This window comes from Tachypleus tridentatus, chromosome 13 (genome assembly GCF_004210375.1).
Source record: "Tachypleus tridentatus isolate NWPU-2018 chromosome 13, ASM421037v1, whole genome shotgun sequence".
In the NCBI taxonomy this organism is placed as follows: Eukaryota; Metazoa; Arthropoda; class Merostomata; order Xiphosura; family Limulidae; genus Tachypleus; species Tachypleus tridentatus.
In genome coordinates this window covers 264,765,564-264,782,732 of record NC_134837.1, presented here as the reverse complement: position 1 = coordinate 264,782,732, position 17,169 = coordinate 264,765,564, and the positions used below count along the sequence as shown (strand labels likewise).

Sequence of the window (17,169 nt, the reverse complement as noted above, 5' to 3'; positions counted from 1 at the left end):
CATACTCTTGACTCAGAAGTTCCAAACTTAAAAAAGGCAATTGTGCAAAGTCAAGTAACAAAATCTTTCATCATAACACTCATTTAATATTGTAGAATTATTTGGCATTCTAATAACTAAGTTTCAAGCAAAGTAGTTTAATTGTATAGCACTGATAAGTGTCTCACAAATAATTAGTTAATCTTAGATTCATCAAAAACAATTTGTGGAATAAATATACCCTCTAAGCTCAACATATACTGCCTGTAATATTTACAGGGCCATTTTTCTATAGTTTTATGATTTGAAGTTTGTTAGTTTAGGACTAGTAATTAAACCATAAATTATGATGATCTTACTTCATGTCGGAGGTCTAACAAATCTTACTGAATCACTATGTCCGGTTTGGTGTTCATTTATCAAAAAATGTGGACACCTTTAATGAACAAATACACACATATAGTGACGGTTATTTAAATGGAAGACGAAGGTTCCAACTCACCCCTCAAGTCATCGTACGTCACTGTCAAGTTTTTGCTGATTGGTCACGAAATGAGGAAACGTGGAAGGAAAAGTTATTCAATGATAGTTCTTGTTCCACTCGCCAATATTAAGAGGTCTGTTCAAAAAATACGCGGACTGTTTGAATTGCGCGGCTCCAGTTGGTTCCAGAGGAATACGCTTGGTGTCGCTAGGTTCGCACAGATCAGCTGATTACGACGCCATTTCCCGATTGCATATATCTTTGTGTATTAGCTACGTGGTTTTAAGTGAAGTGCGATTTTTTTCGTTTGGCGGATTTCAGAATGAATGACCTGAAGGATCAACGACTTGCTGTGAAATTTTGTGTTGAACTTGTTAAATCTACGACTGAAACTTTTGCTGTGCTTAACACGGCTTACGATTATGCTGCTATGAAGTGTACGGCATGTTTCAAGTGGCATGAACGTTTTAAGGATGGTCAACAGTCCATTGAAGATTATGAGCGTTCTGGACGTCCTTCCACGTCAACTGACGACCCACACGTCGACAAAATCAACACCCTGGTGCGGGCAATTCGACGTCTGACTGTCAGGGAGCTTGCTGAAGAGTGTGGGATATCAGCTGGATCTTGTTACGAGATTTTGACCGAAAAATTGAAGATGCACCGCGTTGCTGCGAAATTTGTGCACATTCAGCCCTCAGAACTCGTGGGTTTTTGGCCAAACACTCGATCACTGTTCTTCCCCACCTCCTACTCACCTGACCTTGCGATTTTTTCTTGTTCCCAAATTCAAAAGACCCTTGAAAGGAAGAAGATTTGAGACGATTTCCGAGATTAAGGCAAATGCGACGAAGGACATTACAAAAGAAGCGTACCAGGACTGTTTCAACAAGTGGAAACACCGTTGGGATAAGTGTGTTAGGGAGGAGAGTACTTTGAAGGGGTCCCAGACCTGTAACTTCGAAATAAAGTACATTTTGTTTTATGACGTCAGTCCGCGTGTTTTTTGAACAGCCCTCGTATTTGTAAATGCTTCTGTAATAAAAGCTGCACTCACTTTGACTGACTTAAATCATCAATATTCCCATAACTCGTGTCTCAAAACTGTAAAACATGCGATAATGTTTTATTTTCCTTTTCAAAATGTAAACTAGTACTATTGCAACATAAATTTACATGTGTATAAAATATGTATAATAAAACAAATTTATTTTATTTTTATTTTATGGCGTTATACAAACCTTCACTATGTTTCGTTGTAATGCTTATACCGACAAACATTTAAAATTCGGTAATATTACTTTTTAATATAATATTTTATTCATTACGTTTTCCTAAGTATTTCCAATTCGTTTTGAATTACTGGCAAAATTAACGAAAAGCCAACTAAATATATTTGAAATATGTATTCTATTGACACCATTAATAATATGTGGTAGTGGCGTTTTAAGGAAGACTTTGTCTCCTTACTAAATCAAGCAGGCATTCAGCATTATCGAATCCGCTGCCTTATCCTACGATGCAAGGATACTTTAATAGCTTTGCTTTTTCTCAGGTAAGTTAATAAAGCAATAGATGTTTTTACACAAACAACGTGTTTAGTGCGGAGTAGAAGTATTCAACAAAATTGTCGGGATATTTCGCTCTGTGATTAAACCAAAGATATACGAACATCTACGAATGTGATATGTTTCGGAGAGGTATGGGTTTTAATGAATTTATACTTAACGGATTCCTTTGACGGATAGTGATGTCCACTATAACCTTACCTGTGATAGAGTACCTGCTTTCTAGTTTGCACCACATTGTTACAGGGATGACCACTATCACCTTCCTTGTGATAGAGTAGCTGCTTTGTTGTTTGTATCATTTTTTTTCGGTGTGTTGTATATCACTGCCTATTACAGAACTGTCAATATCTACAACCTTAAAGTGGTAGCTACTCTAGTAATGTCAATACCACAACGTTATTATGCATGTGATGCAACATACTGTCCTTCTCTGTACAGAAATATAGATATAATAACCGTTAAACCGTTAACACGAATATCGTTCTGGTATTTATAATATATGTAATGTGGTGCGACATATGGTCCTTCTCTATACATTCATACATATAGGCACACTGACCATTTACTTGAATATCATTGCGGTACGTATATGTGATTTGGAGTGACAGATGGTCACTTCTCTATATACACAGACACATACCTGTAATAACTTAACATTACGATTATATAAACAATCTTCAACACCTATCCACACAGGTATTTTTATAATGCTAATGGTTACGTATATAAAAAAAAACAGAACTAAAAAATTCACATCAGTAAATCATTAACTTACAAAATGTTTTAAAAGACCGAATAATGTTGATAAACTTTATTAAAATTACATGAAATGTTTGTTTGATTTATTTTTCACGTATATTCAGTAGAATGAAATACTATAGTAAATAGAGTAACACTACTTCCTATGTACAATATGTTTGATTTTATTTTTAAGCAGTCATTTATATTTAAATGACTGATTACAACTTATATATCACCAGTAATAAACCTGTAGTTATATGATGTAGGTAAGGAATGCGAACGATTAAAAGCTAAGATGTCACGAGATGTCGGCCTGGCATGGCCAAGCGCGTAAGGCGTGCGACTCGTAATCCGAGGGTCGCGGGTTCGCGCCCGAGTCGCGCTAAACATGCTCGCCCTCCCAGCCGTGGGGGCGTTATAATGTGACGGTCAATCCCACTATTCGTTGGTAAAAGAGTAGCCCAAGAGTTGGCGGTTGGTGGTGATGACTAGCTGCCTTCCCTCTAGTCTTACACTGCTAAGTTAGGGACGGCTAGCACAGATAGCCCTCGAGTAGCTTTGTGCGAAATTCTAAAACAAACAAACAAAGTTACGAGATGTACAAAGTAATACAACTGGAATATATTTATATACGATATCCTCTTTATATCTTAAACATGTATAGCATTTATCTTGTTACGTCAAATATTTAATGATTTAATCTGAAGCTTAGTTTTTAAATAAAGTAACTTGTTACACAAAAGAAAACTTACAACGGTAAGTTTGTAGCACTAAAAATCGATTTTCTTTGCGTGGTGTAGATCCGATCTTAACAACAATGCAAGATGGAAATAAAGTAGGTAACTGCTTGATTACTGAAAATTATGAACATAGTTTATGTGACGTATCTACTATTTAACAACGTAAATTTATTTCTAACGACCCGCACCATTTGGTTAATAATAAATATGAAGGTTTATAATACTGAAACCAGATGTGCGCTACCCGTGTTGGGAACAAATATCTCATTGGTTAACTTGAAACAAAGATACTTAACCCGTTTATATTTGTAAACACTGAATTTTATATATCTTAATTATTTTGTAAATGTAATTACTTTTACGAACTTACTAGACCTGCATGTGGTTTCTAATTTGAATGATATAGTCTCTCGTAAGTGGACGCCCGACTTTGACGAGTTCGGTTAAGAAAGAATTCTGAATCACTTCAAGAAAGATAACCTTTCAGGTGAATCCGAATACGTGAAAACCTTTCTGTAAAGAAACAAGTTTGTTTTTCCGGATGTGTAAACAGACTGCGGCTACAGACTTAATCCATTCAGTATTGTCCAACACGTCAGAACGTGCATGAGGTAATTTGATTTATTACACTATTTTATCAAGTCATTCTCCATACAATAACTAACGTTGTAGTCTATTTGGTATAACCAGATTGAAGACAAATTAGCCGTAGGTCAGCTTTATTATACACAATTGTTGATGTACCCACATATGATACATTCTTTTTTTTAAATGGTAAGTGTTGTCATAATTACAAACACGATCGTCTAATTCTTAAAGAAACATCCTTCAAATAAAAATATTTCACAACAGCTACTATTACCATATTGATAAGCAGAGCACAAAAGTTTCGACCTTCCTTGGTAATCATCACGTTACCCTTAAGTATTAATGCCAGCACTTCGGAAAGGTAATATTGTACAAATATAAAAGTGTTGTTCATATACAGAGTAACTGAAAGTTAAGACGTGGAAATATTATGGTTGAAGTTCAACCCACAGACGAGTAACGTCAGAAGTTGAACGAAGTTGTGCGTCGTCCTTCGTGAATTGTAAGAAATTATTCTTCACACAAAATTACATTGTGGGAAAATGAAGTAAACAGTGCAAGTAGAAAACGGCAAAAACTCAAATAATTTAAAGTGTAGTAAAGGAAAGTTCAAGAAAAACATGGATGAATAAAATAACATGGATCGAAACCTCTCTTCAAAGATGCAAAGACAATATTGCCGTCTGAAATTGTTGCCTGACCAACAAATGTCCAGTCGGTAGGTTTAGGCTTAACAAGAGAGACATTTATTAAACTAATTACACAATAGTTGGAACATCAAAACTAGTATTTGTTTCAAAATAACCTTTACGATTTCTTAAATTTTATGTATATATATTACTACATTACAAGAACAGATAATGAACAATGTAGTTAAATTCCGTTGCTGTGACTATTAACCGTAACAAATCGTATTTTATGTTCGGGATAGGTTCATACTATGTTTACCTATGTTATGCCTATATTAGGCTTACGAATTATAGGAAGTATTTGTGTTGTATTCATGTTTTGAAAGAGCCGGTGAGATCATAAAGAATAAGATTGAATTGGATAAAAAGATTTAATATTTCTTTAGTACGTATTAAAAAACCCTTTATCTTTACTAACTAACGATTGTTGTTCTAAACAAACGTTAAATACCACTAATATTGAAGATATTTCCAAGGAGGATGAAAAGTCCTTATTACTGCAGTAATTATATGTAGTAATACTAGAATGATTAAGTCACATTTGGATTAGTAGCTCATGGATCTAGGGAAATAAGGTATTTAATAAAGTTATGGTTTAATTACAATAGTTGAGCGAGAAGAGGTACATTTAATGTTTGTGAAGTTGCAGGTAAGTGATTTCAGATTAAGAAATGCAACGGAATATAAAGTTTAATTTATTAATTTTGAAAAACGACAAACAAACAATGTAACAAAGTAAACAATCTAATAAAATTCATTAAACAGGAACCAGACCAAAACGTGCAGGGAATTTCATTCTGTCTTATTGCAAGTGCATAACGTACAACTGCAGGTTTCTCCTTCTATAGAGAAAAAATATTACATGTGTAATATCAATTGGAGTTTAAACAAGGGACAAAAACCTTTAGTAATAAGTTAAGAAATTATACACTATGAACGAACTAGTAAGATTCTACTTACCTGTACACTTACACTGACCCGTAGTTTCTGCTCTTTTGCTGCACGTGGTGCACCTACGACCGTCTTCTTGAACACATGTGCACTTCTCGGTACATGTACATGTAGGATCTTGAAAAAGAAATGTGGCACAAATTAATTAGGTGTTACGATAGATTGACGTTCACATTAATAGTTATGTGAGGAACGTTAGTTATGGTTCAAGATGAGTCAAATAATGAACACAGTTCAATCTTTGTAATGCACAGAACATTAACTCAATGAAGTGTATATCGTGTAGTTTTGTTACGACACTTAAATACAAGTCATTAAGATAAGAAATATTCTTTTGATAGGGAGGTGAAGACTGTTTAGTGAAGTTACAACTGGAAACAAACTGTTAAAATTGCTAATGAAAAGCTTCCATTATTTTTATATTAATATGTTAGACAACAGGTTTAACCTTCTTGTTCCAATAACACCATTTAGATAAAGGAGACAAGTTTAGTGTTAAACCTTCGAAATCAGTTTATTTAAGTGGTAAATTAGGAAGTCAGTGGAAGGGGAGAAACCCCGCAAAAAGTGAGAGGATTATTGTTGTTCAGACAAAAGCTGCCTTAATAGCTATAGGTAAATAACAGTTATATTTGATTAAAGGCACATGTAGCATGGTAATTCTATGTGTATAGTTTGATTTACAAAATAAACAGATATTTTTCACCTATGTCAACAACTTATCAAACTGAGTGTCATTTTTGTTAAATTTGGTATCATAAAAAACTACCTAGATATAAAGGTTATCTGTTACAGCTGTAGATACTTAGGGCTGGTGATGTTCTAAAGGCAGTTTAGGTAATATTTGATAATACCTAGTTTCATGGATTGTAGTTTCAAATAGAAAGTTATTACAGTGAGGGGTAACTGATGAGCATTTAACAAGTTATGTATTCAAGCTACTTTATTTACACTAGGTTTAAGTACGAAATGGTATCAAAGGCCATTTAAGCAGTATCGTTAAACAGTTAAGAAGCTACATATGAATATTTAGATTTATACAATTCAAAGATATTTCTGGAAGTTATTGCTAGAGGGATGCTAGAGGGAGTAAGAAACACACATTGGTGAAATAACAATGGTGTAAGTTTGCATTGAACACTTGTGACCATTTAAGTCATTTACGTGAATGAACGTTTTAAAAAGACACCTTCCTTTATTTTTATCCAAAGAACTCACTGCAACCGAAGAAACCAATGAGTTTATAGTCTAACGGTCCTTTAACTGTTGATGTATTCATTAAATCTTGAGATCAAGTGCTATTTATTGTCACTGAAATATTCTTAACAAGTACAGAAGTACGTCGTAATTGATGGAAGTTCTGACCATTTTTCTTCACAACCTATTTCTTTTGTTTCAGATTTCGATCCCCAGAGGGATTCAGCTTAAACATCTTCAAATAAATAATTAACGTTTATTGGAGCAAATGTGCATGCAAACGATTTTAGAGAGAAAGTTAAAGCCGTTCGCTGTCGTCCAATACAGACTGCCCTCATTCGTTTATTGTATCTGCTGTTCCATGTACCTCATGTTTGAAGAGTGACACGAGATGCGAGAATCATCGACAGAGGGTGTTAGCAACAATGAGAGTTGTTTGCGGCGGCATCAATCTTTATACTGAAGTGTGACACTGATATTGTCATTTGAGAAATCCTTCTCTGATGTTTTAAGTGGAATCATGTGGTCCATGGTGGAGCACTCTCGTTGGAACTCAGTGGGTGAGGAAGTTGATTCGAGAAACCACTAAAGAAACAATAACCATCCTATAAAAGGTTTCAGAGACAATTCGTCAAAGTAATTTGACGTTTATTTCAAGGAATCATGGGTTCCTTCCCAGGCTTCGAGGAAGGTAGGAGAATAGCCTGGCGCTAGGCATAACATTCTACTGCCAGATCAAGTTAAAAAACAAACAATCAGAAGAATAGCAAGAGGAGATAAATGGTGCAGCATGTTATAGTGTATATCAAGTCCAAACGACGTACTGCCAGTTTGAGTTACACCAGTGCAAAAGGGACGATTGTAGTCAAAGACAATCAGATCGATAAGAAAGAGGTGATAGCTCTTCCCGATTCTTGATGGCCAAGAAGGTGAAAGAAGCAAGAGTGCTAGATATCCAGCAAAAGCTTTCACCTAGAGTATCGGCGATGCTCCGGGTAGTAGCTACAGCTACTTAGTTATCAGAGAGCAAGATCAAGAGGGACAGAATTACATTGTTCAATGACCTATCAATTCTTGTCTCTTCACACTAGAACTGGTGGTATAAGGTAGGCCAGTTATGAACCGAATCCAATACTCTTTCTAGCATTGGCTTCTTACCTACTGGGTAAGTGCACGGGCCTACTGGAAAGTGATATGGTTCGAGAGTAGGAGATATATATATATATATATATATATATGGAAAATATCCCAGGCTAGTTTTTGAGCCTTCTGTGCCACGTGACAGCCAGGATTCCACTACGAAAGAGAATATAGTGGAAAACGTGTCTAGGTTTTAGAATACATTTAGCAGCTTCTTGTATAATGCAGTCATTTACTGCTGCCACACTGTCGTCAATTGATGGTCTACAGACGATGACAGCATCGATCAAGTTATGCGAAAGCAGTGTAAGAAGGCAAGATCCAGCTTCCACTTGGACACGCAGGGCATCGATTACAGCTAGTCTCTCAGAATTATAGGAAAATAGTTTGGTTTCTTGGTTATTGTCAACCCTCAACGAGAAGTGAGAAAGTAATGAGTGGAAGCAAATTCAAAGATCTATAGTAGTAAAGGACCGATTAGGTGCATGAAAATAAAACTGATTGAAAGAGAAAGGTTGCAGTCAGAGAAAAACCCTTCTATTAATATCAGTACTTCCCCCAGAGGGGAGGCTATCCATTAGTCTCCCAGGATTAAAAGGGAGATAGTAGCTGTTCAATGAAAGCATAAAAAAGGTATGATTGATCCTAGGTCTCTTCAGGCGACAGAACAAAGTGATGTTATGACCTAAGGAAACAGATTGTTACGGTCTCCAAGGGTGTGTCGAGTGGCAAAGACAGGGTGAGCACATTGTTCAATACATAGTGCCATCCCTCCATGCATTCGTACATCACACGGGCTGTCTTATCTACAAAGAATTGCCAAAGGTGACTGTAATGGCGGCAGGATTAAGAAGTGTTTTCTGTAAGGAGAGACAAAACAAGATTGTAGGAAGCAATCAGTGTTTTGATGTAATCCAGATTAGAACGTAAACATCGACAGTTACATTTCCGTGTAGACGAATTGTGTGGAGAACCCTTCTGTTTATGACCACGTTTTTTTTCCTTACTATCCTTATTCGATGGAGGTATGTCGACCTCAATGGATCCTGCCCTGGGTCAACTAGATAGGTCTTTGCTGTTTGAAGGTGATTCCAATGATTCACGACGTGAGCGAATGATTCCTTTGCATCTTAAGGGGCAGATGCATCCAAAGGTTGTGGATCTTTAGGTTTGGAATACATGTTAAATACAGAGAGGGGTGTTCAAGTTAATTCAACTTAACCATAAGGTTAAGAAGCTCTTCATTAGTTTGAAAACGATTCTGTTTGAGACAGATCTGTCTGCACTCCTACTGTAGTTGTGGAACGAAGTGCAGCAGCATAGTCCGAGAGGAGGTGGTGGACAGGAAATTTTGGGCCTGAGAATAAGCAATGTTAATAATCGTATTTAAACGTTGCACCTCTATTTTAACCATTTAGGGCGAGAACGAAAGTAAGACGAGTAAGAACCATTGCAACTGAGGCAACGAGGGTCCGTTTCACACTCATTGGCATCACGAGTCCTGGTAACAAAACGATCCCATGACAGGGAACCACGACATGACGTCTTTGAATGACTGAACCTTTGAGGGTTTGGAATGTATGGCTGTACTTCGCAATTAAGATAACCTGCCTTTATGGCGGCAGGTGAACGTGGTGATGTAAATATCAGAACGAGAATATTTGTAGGCATATAATTCCATATTTGCGAGTGGAGATACGACTCACTACAGTAACTCGTTGAGTGGAGAGACGAGCAAGAATCTGACTCAGGGATGTTTAAAACTCTTCTCAACAGTAACTTCTCGTTACGAATTCAGAGTACCATGAGGTGTAGCCTCAATAGGTATGTCCTCAAATGCCTTTGAATGCAAGAGGAGTTCACTGTGTTGTGTATGTTTCCAGTAATATGTCACTAGATCGAAGGCTTATTTTACTGACTTAAGAGGGAGAGCGTCTCTCCAGTCACTTCTGGATATCAAAAGGGAGACTTCCCTTAATAGTTTGTCTGAAAGATAATGTAGGATAAGAAAATGAGGTACAACAGATGGTACAGATGTTGAAGATTGCTGCTCAGAAATTAAGACATTGTCGTTTATCTATGTACTCTTTTCCCACCACTTTCTTTAAAGATGGTATTTGGAAGATTTATGATAAAAGGAAAGCTTTTACTGCCCACTTACCCCATCCACTATGGAGCCCTACGAGAGGACACTACAATGTTAAACAAGGTCACTTCAACAACGCCAGAGTTTCGTGAGCACTATATCCAAACACCAGGATCATATATAGTATCCATAACACCTGTCGAGAATATCCAATACTGGTGCTTGGTTGACCGTAGCACTAGTGGACCAGCCAATTGACTTAAGGGGGACCTGGAGTAGCCTGTCTATAGGAATTGAAAGCCAAAGTGGTGGGTTGGACACCTCAACTATGAGGATCCTCTCCTTCCCTTCACGGGTCGCCACACACGGGAAATACGTGGGTGGATATTTAGATCCCATAGGAGGTGAAGTGAACCTTCCCTTTGAGGTCACCTTATCAGGTAAAGGAGTCCACCGACGGGAAATACTTGTGGAAAGTTTCTTATGAAAGAATTATACATTGTTCTCCCTTCTATTTACATCTCCAAAGCTTTGATTGTAGTTGTCACCACAATAACAAAAACGTTTGACGAATCATGTTGGTTTGTTTGAAAGTGGACACCACGCTATTTTACAACATTACTGATGTCACTCGAGGAATCGACTGGCAGTATAGAAGACTTGCCATCACTTATTCCTCTGGGAAGGAATATTGCATCATGACACGTATAATTGGCATCTCTCCGGGTTGAAACATCTACTGTAAGTGAAACGAATTAAACCAACATTAAATCTGATTTTCTCTTGAGAAGGATGATTTGCATTCAAAATAAGCCTCGTTGTCAGTTTGAGAGAATGAATTTTTGGATCAAATAAAAGTGAAGAAATTTGGAAGAGCAGGCAGCTGTATTAAAGTTGATGTTATGGACAGCACTGTTAAGTAGTGGTTTCTCAATAGTTACCAAAGAAGCAGTCTCTTTAGGCAGTTTTGTTTTTGAAGAATACATTAACTCGTGATCATTGGGTTGCGACTCAGACTAGCTGAATGTTTAGCACTTTTTGAAGGTGTTGTCCGAGAGATTACCATGCGAAATAAAGAACTAAGATAAACACTGCAAACACCTACATTTGTTTTCCTTGCAATAACGTTTTAATACATTTGTTTTTTTTCCTATAAAGTTAATTGTTGGATGATCATTTTAGTAGCTTCGGACGTCATAAAGATAATTTATAAATTAGGAAAATTTAACGCGTGTGATATAACAAATACTGTAGTAAAGACCTTACAGAGCAAAAAAACATTAAGAAAAGAAAGCTTTCCATATGGCAAAATTCACCGCTTCTGAAGCAGCCATTACTTCAACGTGTACCGTACAAGTTACCTGCATTTTGTATAATACAATACGTTTGACAATTTCTATGTTCCAGCACTATCGGTTTCTCTGCCCATTAATAGAGGCTTTTGTGAAAGCAAAGTCAGGTTTGTATGCCTATTAACATTTTGAGTTCGTTCTTTTTGGAGGATATGCGTTTTGATCAAATATCGCAATACCGAGAAAATTGTGTCAAATTACTAAACTCGACCGAACATCGGGACAGACCCCTCAAACTGGGACGCATGGGTGGCTTATTTTTAAAGAGTGTTCCGCTATTATTGCTGTTACAATGATTGGTTGAAATTTAACATTATTGAAAACTATTAAATAACGGTAACAACACAGTTAATTTATTTTAACGTGGGTAGCAGATAGTAACCGATAGCTCCGAGGATTGAAATAGGTTTGTTCTTGTCGAGCAGAATAAACATTTAGTGGACGTGCACAAGGTAAGGGGGTTTATTACCATTTGTAGAGAGGTAAAAATAGTCACAACATTTAAAAACAAAGTAATTAAAAACCCAACGGAACATTAAAAGATTATAAACCATAAGTATTAGAATATGAATAACTTCTGGTAGTTAGGTAAATAATAAACATGTGTCAGAATATTAAGAAAACCTTTACTACCTTTACACTTACAACTTCTTTCAGTTTCAAGTTTCTTGCACGTGGAGCATTTACATCCGTCTTCCTTGCCACACGTGCACTCTTTTATACACGTGCACATTTGATCTTCAAGGAAAAGAATTAAGTGTAGCATAAGTAAGGTACGAATGTTTCGTTTCTTTTAGTTCTAGAAGTAGGTCATTTAAATGAAACGTTACGTTGTTATCAATATTTAATAGTAATATATGTACACGTGTTAATATGTAGTGTATTAAATACATATTACCCTGAACTCGAAGTAATTACACCTTTATATTCTGATTTTGTTACAAAAAATTACGGTTTGAAATAAGTTTTATGTATTAATAAATATATTGGGAAGTGGAAAGTGTCGTTTTAGGTTTTCTAAAAAAAGTTTGTGTTCAATCAAAACTAAATTGTTAAGTGTGGCTTAGATTACAGTAAAATATTAGTGGTAGTGTTTCAAATAGATATATTATGGCCACTGTCATTGTAAGTGACCGAGATCACTGTGAAAAAGGGTTATAGAAACACTAAAAAGCCTATTTATATCTAGACTTTTATATTAAACTTAATAACCTTAAATATATAATAAATACCCTTAAATGAACTTCACCTAACTATTTGTTTATTACTGCCTTACTCTTACCTCATATAAGAACACTTTACACTCATTATCTAAACTAAACTAATCTGATATAAACATCAACAACGTTTATTATTCAAATCAAATTACACATGTACTTTCAGCTCTCACTACTTCTCTGTAATATACTTAACACAACGTAATTACATAACGTAACGAAAAATAAAAACTTACCTCCACATTTACACACTGCGTCTGTCATTATTAATAACTGTAAAATGTTACTACCTCCCTCTCTAACTACAATTCCCGTTCCTTCTTGCTGTGGTTGAAGTTTTTATTTGAATCGTGTTAACGATTCGTGTGCAAAATGACCAATAACGTACCGTGTGTTATTTCCAGCCAATCATGATGAACAAACATGTCCCAATTACAATAAACAGTAACATATCTAAATATTTCATATAACCGGTCTGAACTTGTAAAATATAGTTCAATACTAGTTCACTGTAATGTCTACTATTGGTTATAAAAACACACGTAACTACACATCTTTAGGTTTATCGGTTTCTAATATTTTTTCCAATTTCTGGTGTTTAAACCTAAATATAATACTAATACCTCATGTCAACCTCATCGGTGATAAGATTGCAGGCTCTAAATGCTAAAAATCGGATTTCAATACAAACAAACAAAGAACACTATGTGATAACTAATACACAAAATTAACAGCTACTATGTAAGTGTCATGTGATGTTAATAAAGTATTAAAAATCTCACGTCAGATTTATAATTTAATTTATTAACAATAATCCAGTTACCAAGATTTAATCAATTGATTACATGAGGATAGTCTATGATGGAAGAAAAGCTCTATTGTTAATAACATAAATAATTGATGCATAAAGCTGGTTTATATATAGTGTAACTGGTTTATTAAAATCATTCTTTGATTTTCTTTACTCATACCAGCTCGTTTCTTTGAATTTCGCGCAAACCTATTTGAGGGCTATTGCGCTAACCGTCTTAACTTTGCAGTGTAACACTAGAGAAACGACAGATAGTCATCACCACCCACCGTTAACTCTTGGGCTACTCTCTTACCAACGAATATGTTCGGTGCAGTCGGGATTCGAACACGTGACACACAGATTACGACTTGAACGCGTTAACCCATCTGGCCATGCCGGATCATGCTCAGACCCCTAAATTATTGTAATTTCAAACTGTTGACTTTATCGGCTGTATTAAATATTGGTAGACATGTCATTGAACACTTTTAATATGAAAACGTCTCTTGTGCTGGATCACTCCCCCACACACTTCAGTTTATCACAAAAAGTGGCCCCCCGCTAGTACAGCGGTATGTCTCCGGATTTACAACGCTAAAATCAGGGGTTCGATTCCCCTCGGTGGGCTGAGTAGATAGCCCTTTGTGGCTTTGCTATATGAAAAACACACACAAAAAGTGCGAGATCTTAAAAACTAAAGTTTGGAGTTTGATTCCTTTAGTGTCCAGGTTTGTACGTATATCAAACAGACAAACTGTTCTCATTTCTGTTTATCAAACAGGACTGCCACTTCCTCTGGTTTTCATCAGAATCATTGGTTTAGGTGTTTTTCTTTATTTTAACATTTGGAAAAATCCTGGTCATGTTATGTCCGATAGTTGTACTTTAAAATGTGCTGCACTAAACAGCACATTGCTGGAATATGTACATGATTTAAGAAGGTTTGGTGATTTGGTGGATAGTGTAGTCTTCTCAAGTCAAGATTTCAGCAACCACGAATGAAGAACGTTCTGATGCTGCTAAGACGTCTAGAGATGTCCTCATTCTTGGACCAAAATATTATTTTTGTTATGGCTTCTGCTGATTAGACTTAGGAATCCATTAAGTTAACATTACCAAAACTGGTGACTGCAAGTGTAATAAGAAAGCTAAATTTGAATGTATCGACTATGTACTTTAGGTCTTGAAACAATGCACATGTTTTACGATATGTGAATCGAAGAAAGTGCCTATGAGAAGACAATAAAATAATTTCCAAATATTATTTGTGAAAGATGGGTTGTCATGTCTAATTCCCTTCAGATGAAAGTTGTATAACAACCTCACATCATGTAGGCTAAAGATGAAGCGATGTTGGAGTCTGCCGTGTAAGTTTTCTTTGTCTGGTGGTGACTACAGAGGACAGCATGGTCACAAATACTTAATTAAACAAAACAGAATAGCTGAAAGGATAGTGACATTTTAAAATTTTTTGGATGGAGGATCTGCGAGCGAGGATGGACAGTAAACATTAGACTCTAGATACAATATTCACCCATTATCAATTTGATTGACTAAGTATTACATCTTCACACTAAATCTACATGTGTAACAACCTTTGTCTTTAAATAAATATTTCTAGTATCTAAATTAATATCTTGGTCTCTAACAGATTGTCCCCTTTTCACTCACCAGAGCTCCAGATTTAAAGCACTTTCTCGTTCCTCGTGATTATGACATAGTGTAATAGAAACATGATCAGAAGACTCAATAACAATGATTAATGTATAGATAACTTAATTATCACTAAAAATATTGGATGTCGTAAAATGTTTAACTATGGTGGAACGAAGTCTATAATATAACCATCAAATAGGTGTTTCACTGTATAATATCTAAATCTTAAACGATTGACTGTAATTTTATCTCGTACATTTCAAAACAGTGGTATTAGAAACAATTCACTGCTTCTCTATTGGAATAAACTTTTTGTGTATATGTTAAGATACCATGAACAGTTAAAACGTAGGGCACCATACCACAGATTCATCAGTGACTTCACACGCACCTGAATAGTCATATGGTAAAAAGTTTAACGTGAATGGAAACAAGATACAACCACGAAGTCACTACAGATACATGCTCTGTCCTTATCAATGTAATAGAAAAAACAAAGTAAAAAGATATTTCGCTTTCATGCTCGTAACATTCACAAAATTACTTGAATGTTACGGTTTCCACTTCTCCAATAAAGCTGCTTTTCGTTCACACACCAAGTCTGCACATGGCAGTGGGATTTTTGTTGTCGGATCTGTAGCACTTTTTCGACGACATATTACTGTCCACAATGGTCACAAAGACTTTTTTGCGCACTGTTATTATTCAAGAGCAACTTGGAACGTCACAACTTGAAGCTTTATGGTATTAAGAACAAAGGATTAAACGTTTACATGATCCACTTCAACTCTACTTCAATCACCGAAAGATGAGAAATGTCTAATAGATAGAAATTCACAATTTACACTTCCAATAAACTTTACCCTCAATAAAGAATGGAAGTAACCATAATCAAAACGGGAATCTACACAGCCAACAGAGGACCCATTCAATGAATCCCATGTGTTCATACAATGCTTGTGAATTTCAACAAGAGCCCTTTTCTGCTAAAATTCAAACTATCTTCGACCAGCAACCAAGTTGCAGAATGAACTACAAAATGGATATTTTACTGAACTTTATCCACAACCCAACTAGATAAAAGTAAGGAAGTTCAATACTGAAATACTTTCTTTAGGATGTTCCTAATGTAGGAAATTCTTTTCAGTACTGAATACAATATATTCCAAAAAACGTCCTCTATTCATAAATTAACATTTGTTGAAGCGTCAGTCAGTATCTTTACTCTTTGAAGTCTTAACAGATAATCCACAACGTTCTGATGTATTTATAAGTGATAGCAAACATCTTACAATTTCTTTGCTACTTGGACATCAATATAACAAACGTTAGCAGTTCAACGAACTTTCTGTCCAAGACAGGAATGATATTACATCAGCTATCTTTCCTGGTGATGACAGATGCGCTGTATATGTTGAGGACAATCATCAAATTCATTTCGCTTGAGATCATGTGACCGTATCTTTAAACATTAGTAACAATTATTACAAATTAGAAACAAGCAAGTCTGACTGTATTACTGACATGTTTCACAGTACACCCATATGTACAGTTAACAATAAAATATCAGTCCAGAATAGTATGTGGTTATCATTGGGTCCTTCTAATCTGTTTCTCGATAATTATCCTGTTATTTCTCTTCAACAAAGAAGTAACGTGGTGAATATTGTTTCTACTAGGGACAGAAATAGGTGTAAATTTAGGTATTCTAAGATAGATAGTGGAAGGGTTTCCTCGAAGGGTTTTAGAACTCGTAGTTACACAGTGAGAAACGACATTTACTAAACTTTCTTCTTTTTGAACAACAGTGACAACACCAGCAGAGACAATGGACGTAATATCATTCCTGTCTTGGACAGGAACTGTGTTCAATTTTGATCATAGGTTAAGTCTTCAGTTGTTTCAGTAAATGTTATTTTCACGGGTAGAGGAAGTTACTTTGAATGTATTGTATTTACTGCCTTAACAAAAATTCCTACTTAAAG

The 17,169-nt window shown here is 35.7% G+C and overlaps 1 protein-coding gene across 6 annotated transcripts in view; it reads right to left on the bottom strand.

The window, feature by feature from the left end:
- Positions 1-13,088, bottom strand: part of LOC143238277 (uncharacterized) — a 341,463-nt gene extending 328,375 nt beyond the window's left edge. Inside the window, exons 1-4 of one of the 6 annotated variants that reach the window (XM_076478367.1) lie at positions 12,972-13,088; positions 12,152-12,256; positions 5,753-5,860; positions 5,468-5,634 (exon numbers count right to left, since the gene is read on the bottom strand). In XM_076478367.1, the coding sequence (XP_076334482.1) occupies positions 5,585-5,634; positions 5,753-5,860; positions 12,152-12,256; positions 12,972-12,999 (291 nt within the window). In that variant the 5' untranslated portion in view covers positions 13,000-13,088 and the 3' untranslated portion in view covers positions 5,468-5,584. Of the gene's footprint in view, positions 1-5,467; positions 5,635-5,752; positions 5,861-12,151; positions 12,257-12,971 lie in introns of those variants that run through there. The other 5 variants (XM_076478369.1, XM_076478368.1, XM_076478370.1 and 2 more) reach the window with 5 other exon arrangements.
- Positions 13,089-17,169: the final 4,081 nt, after the last annotated feature.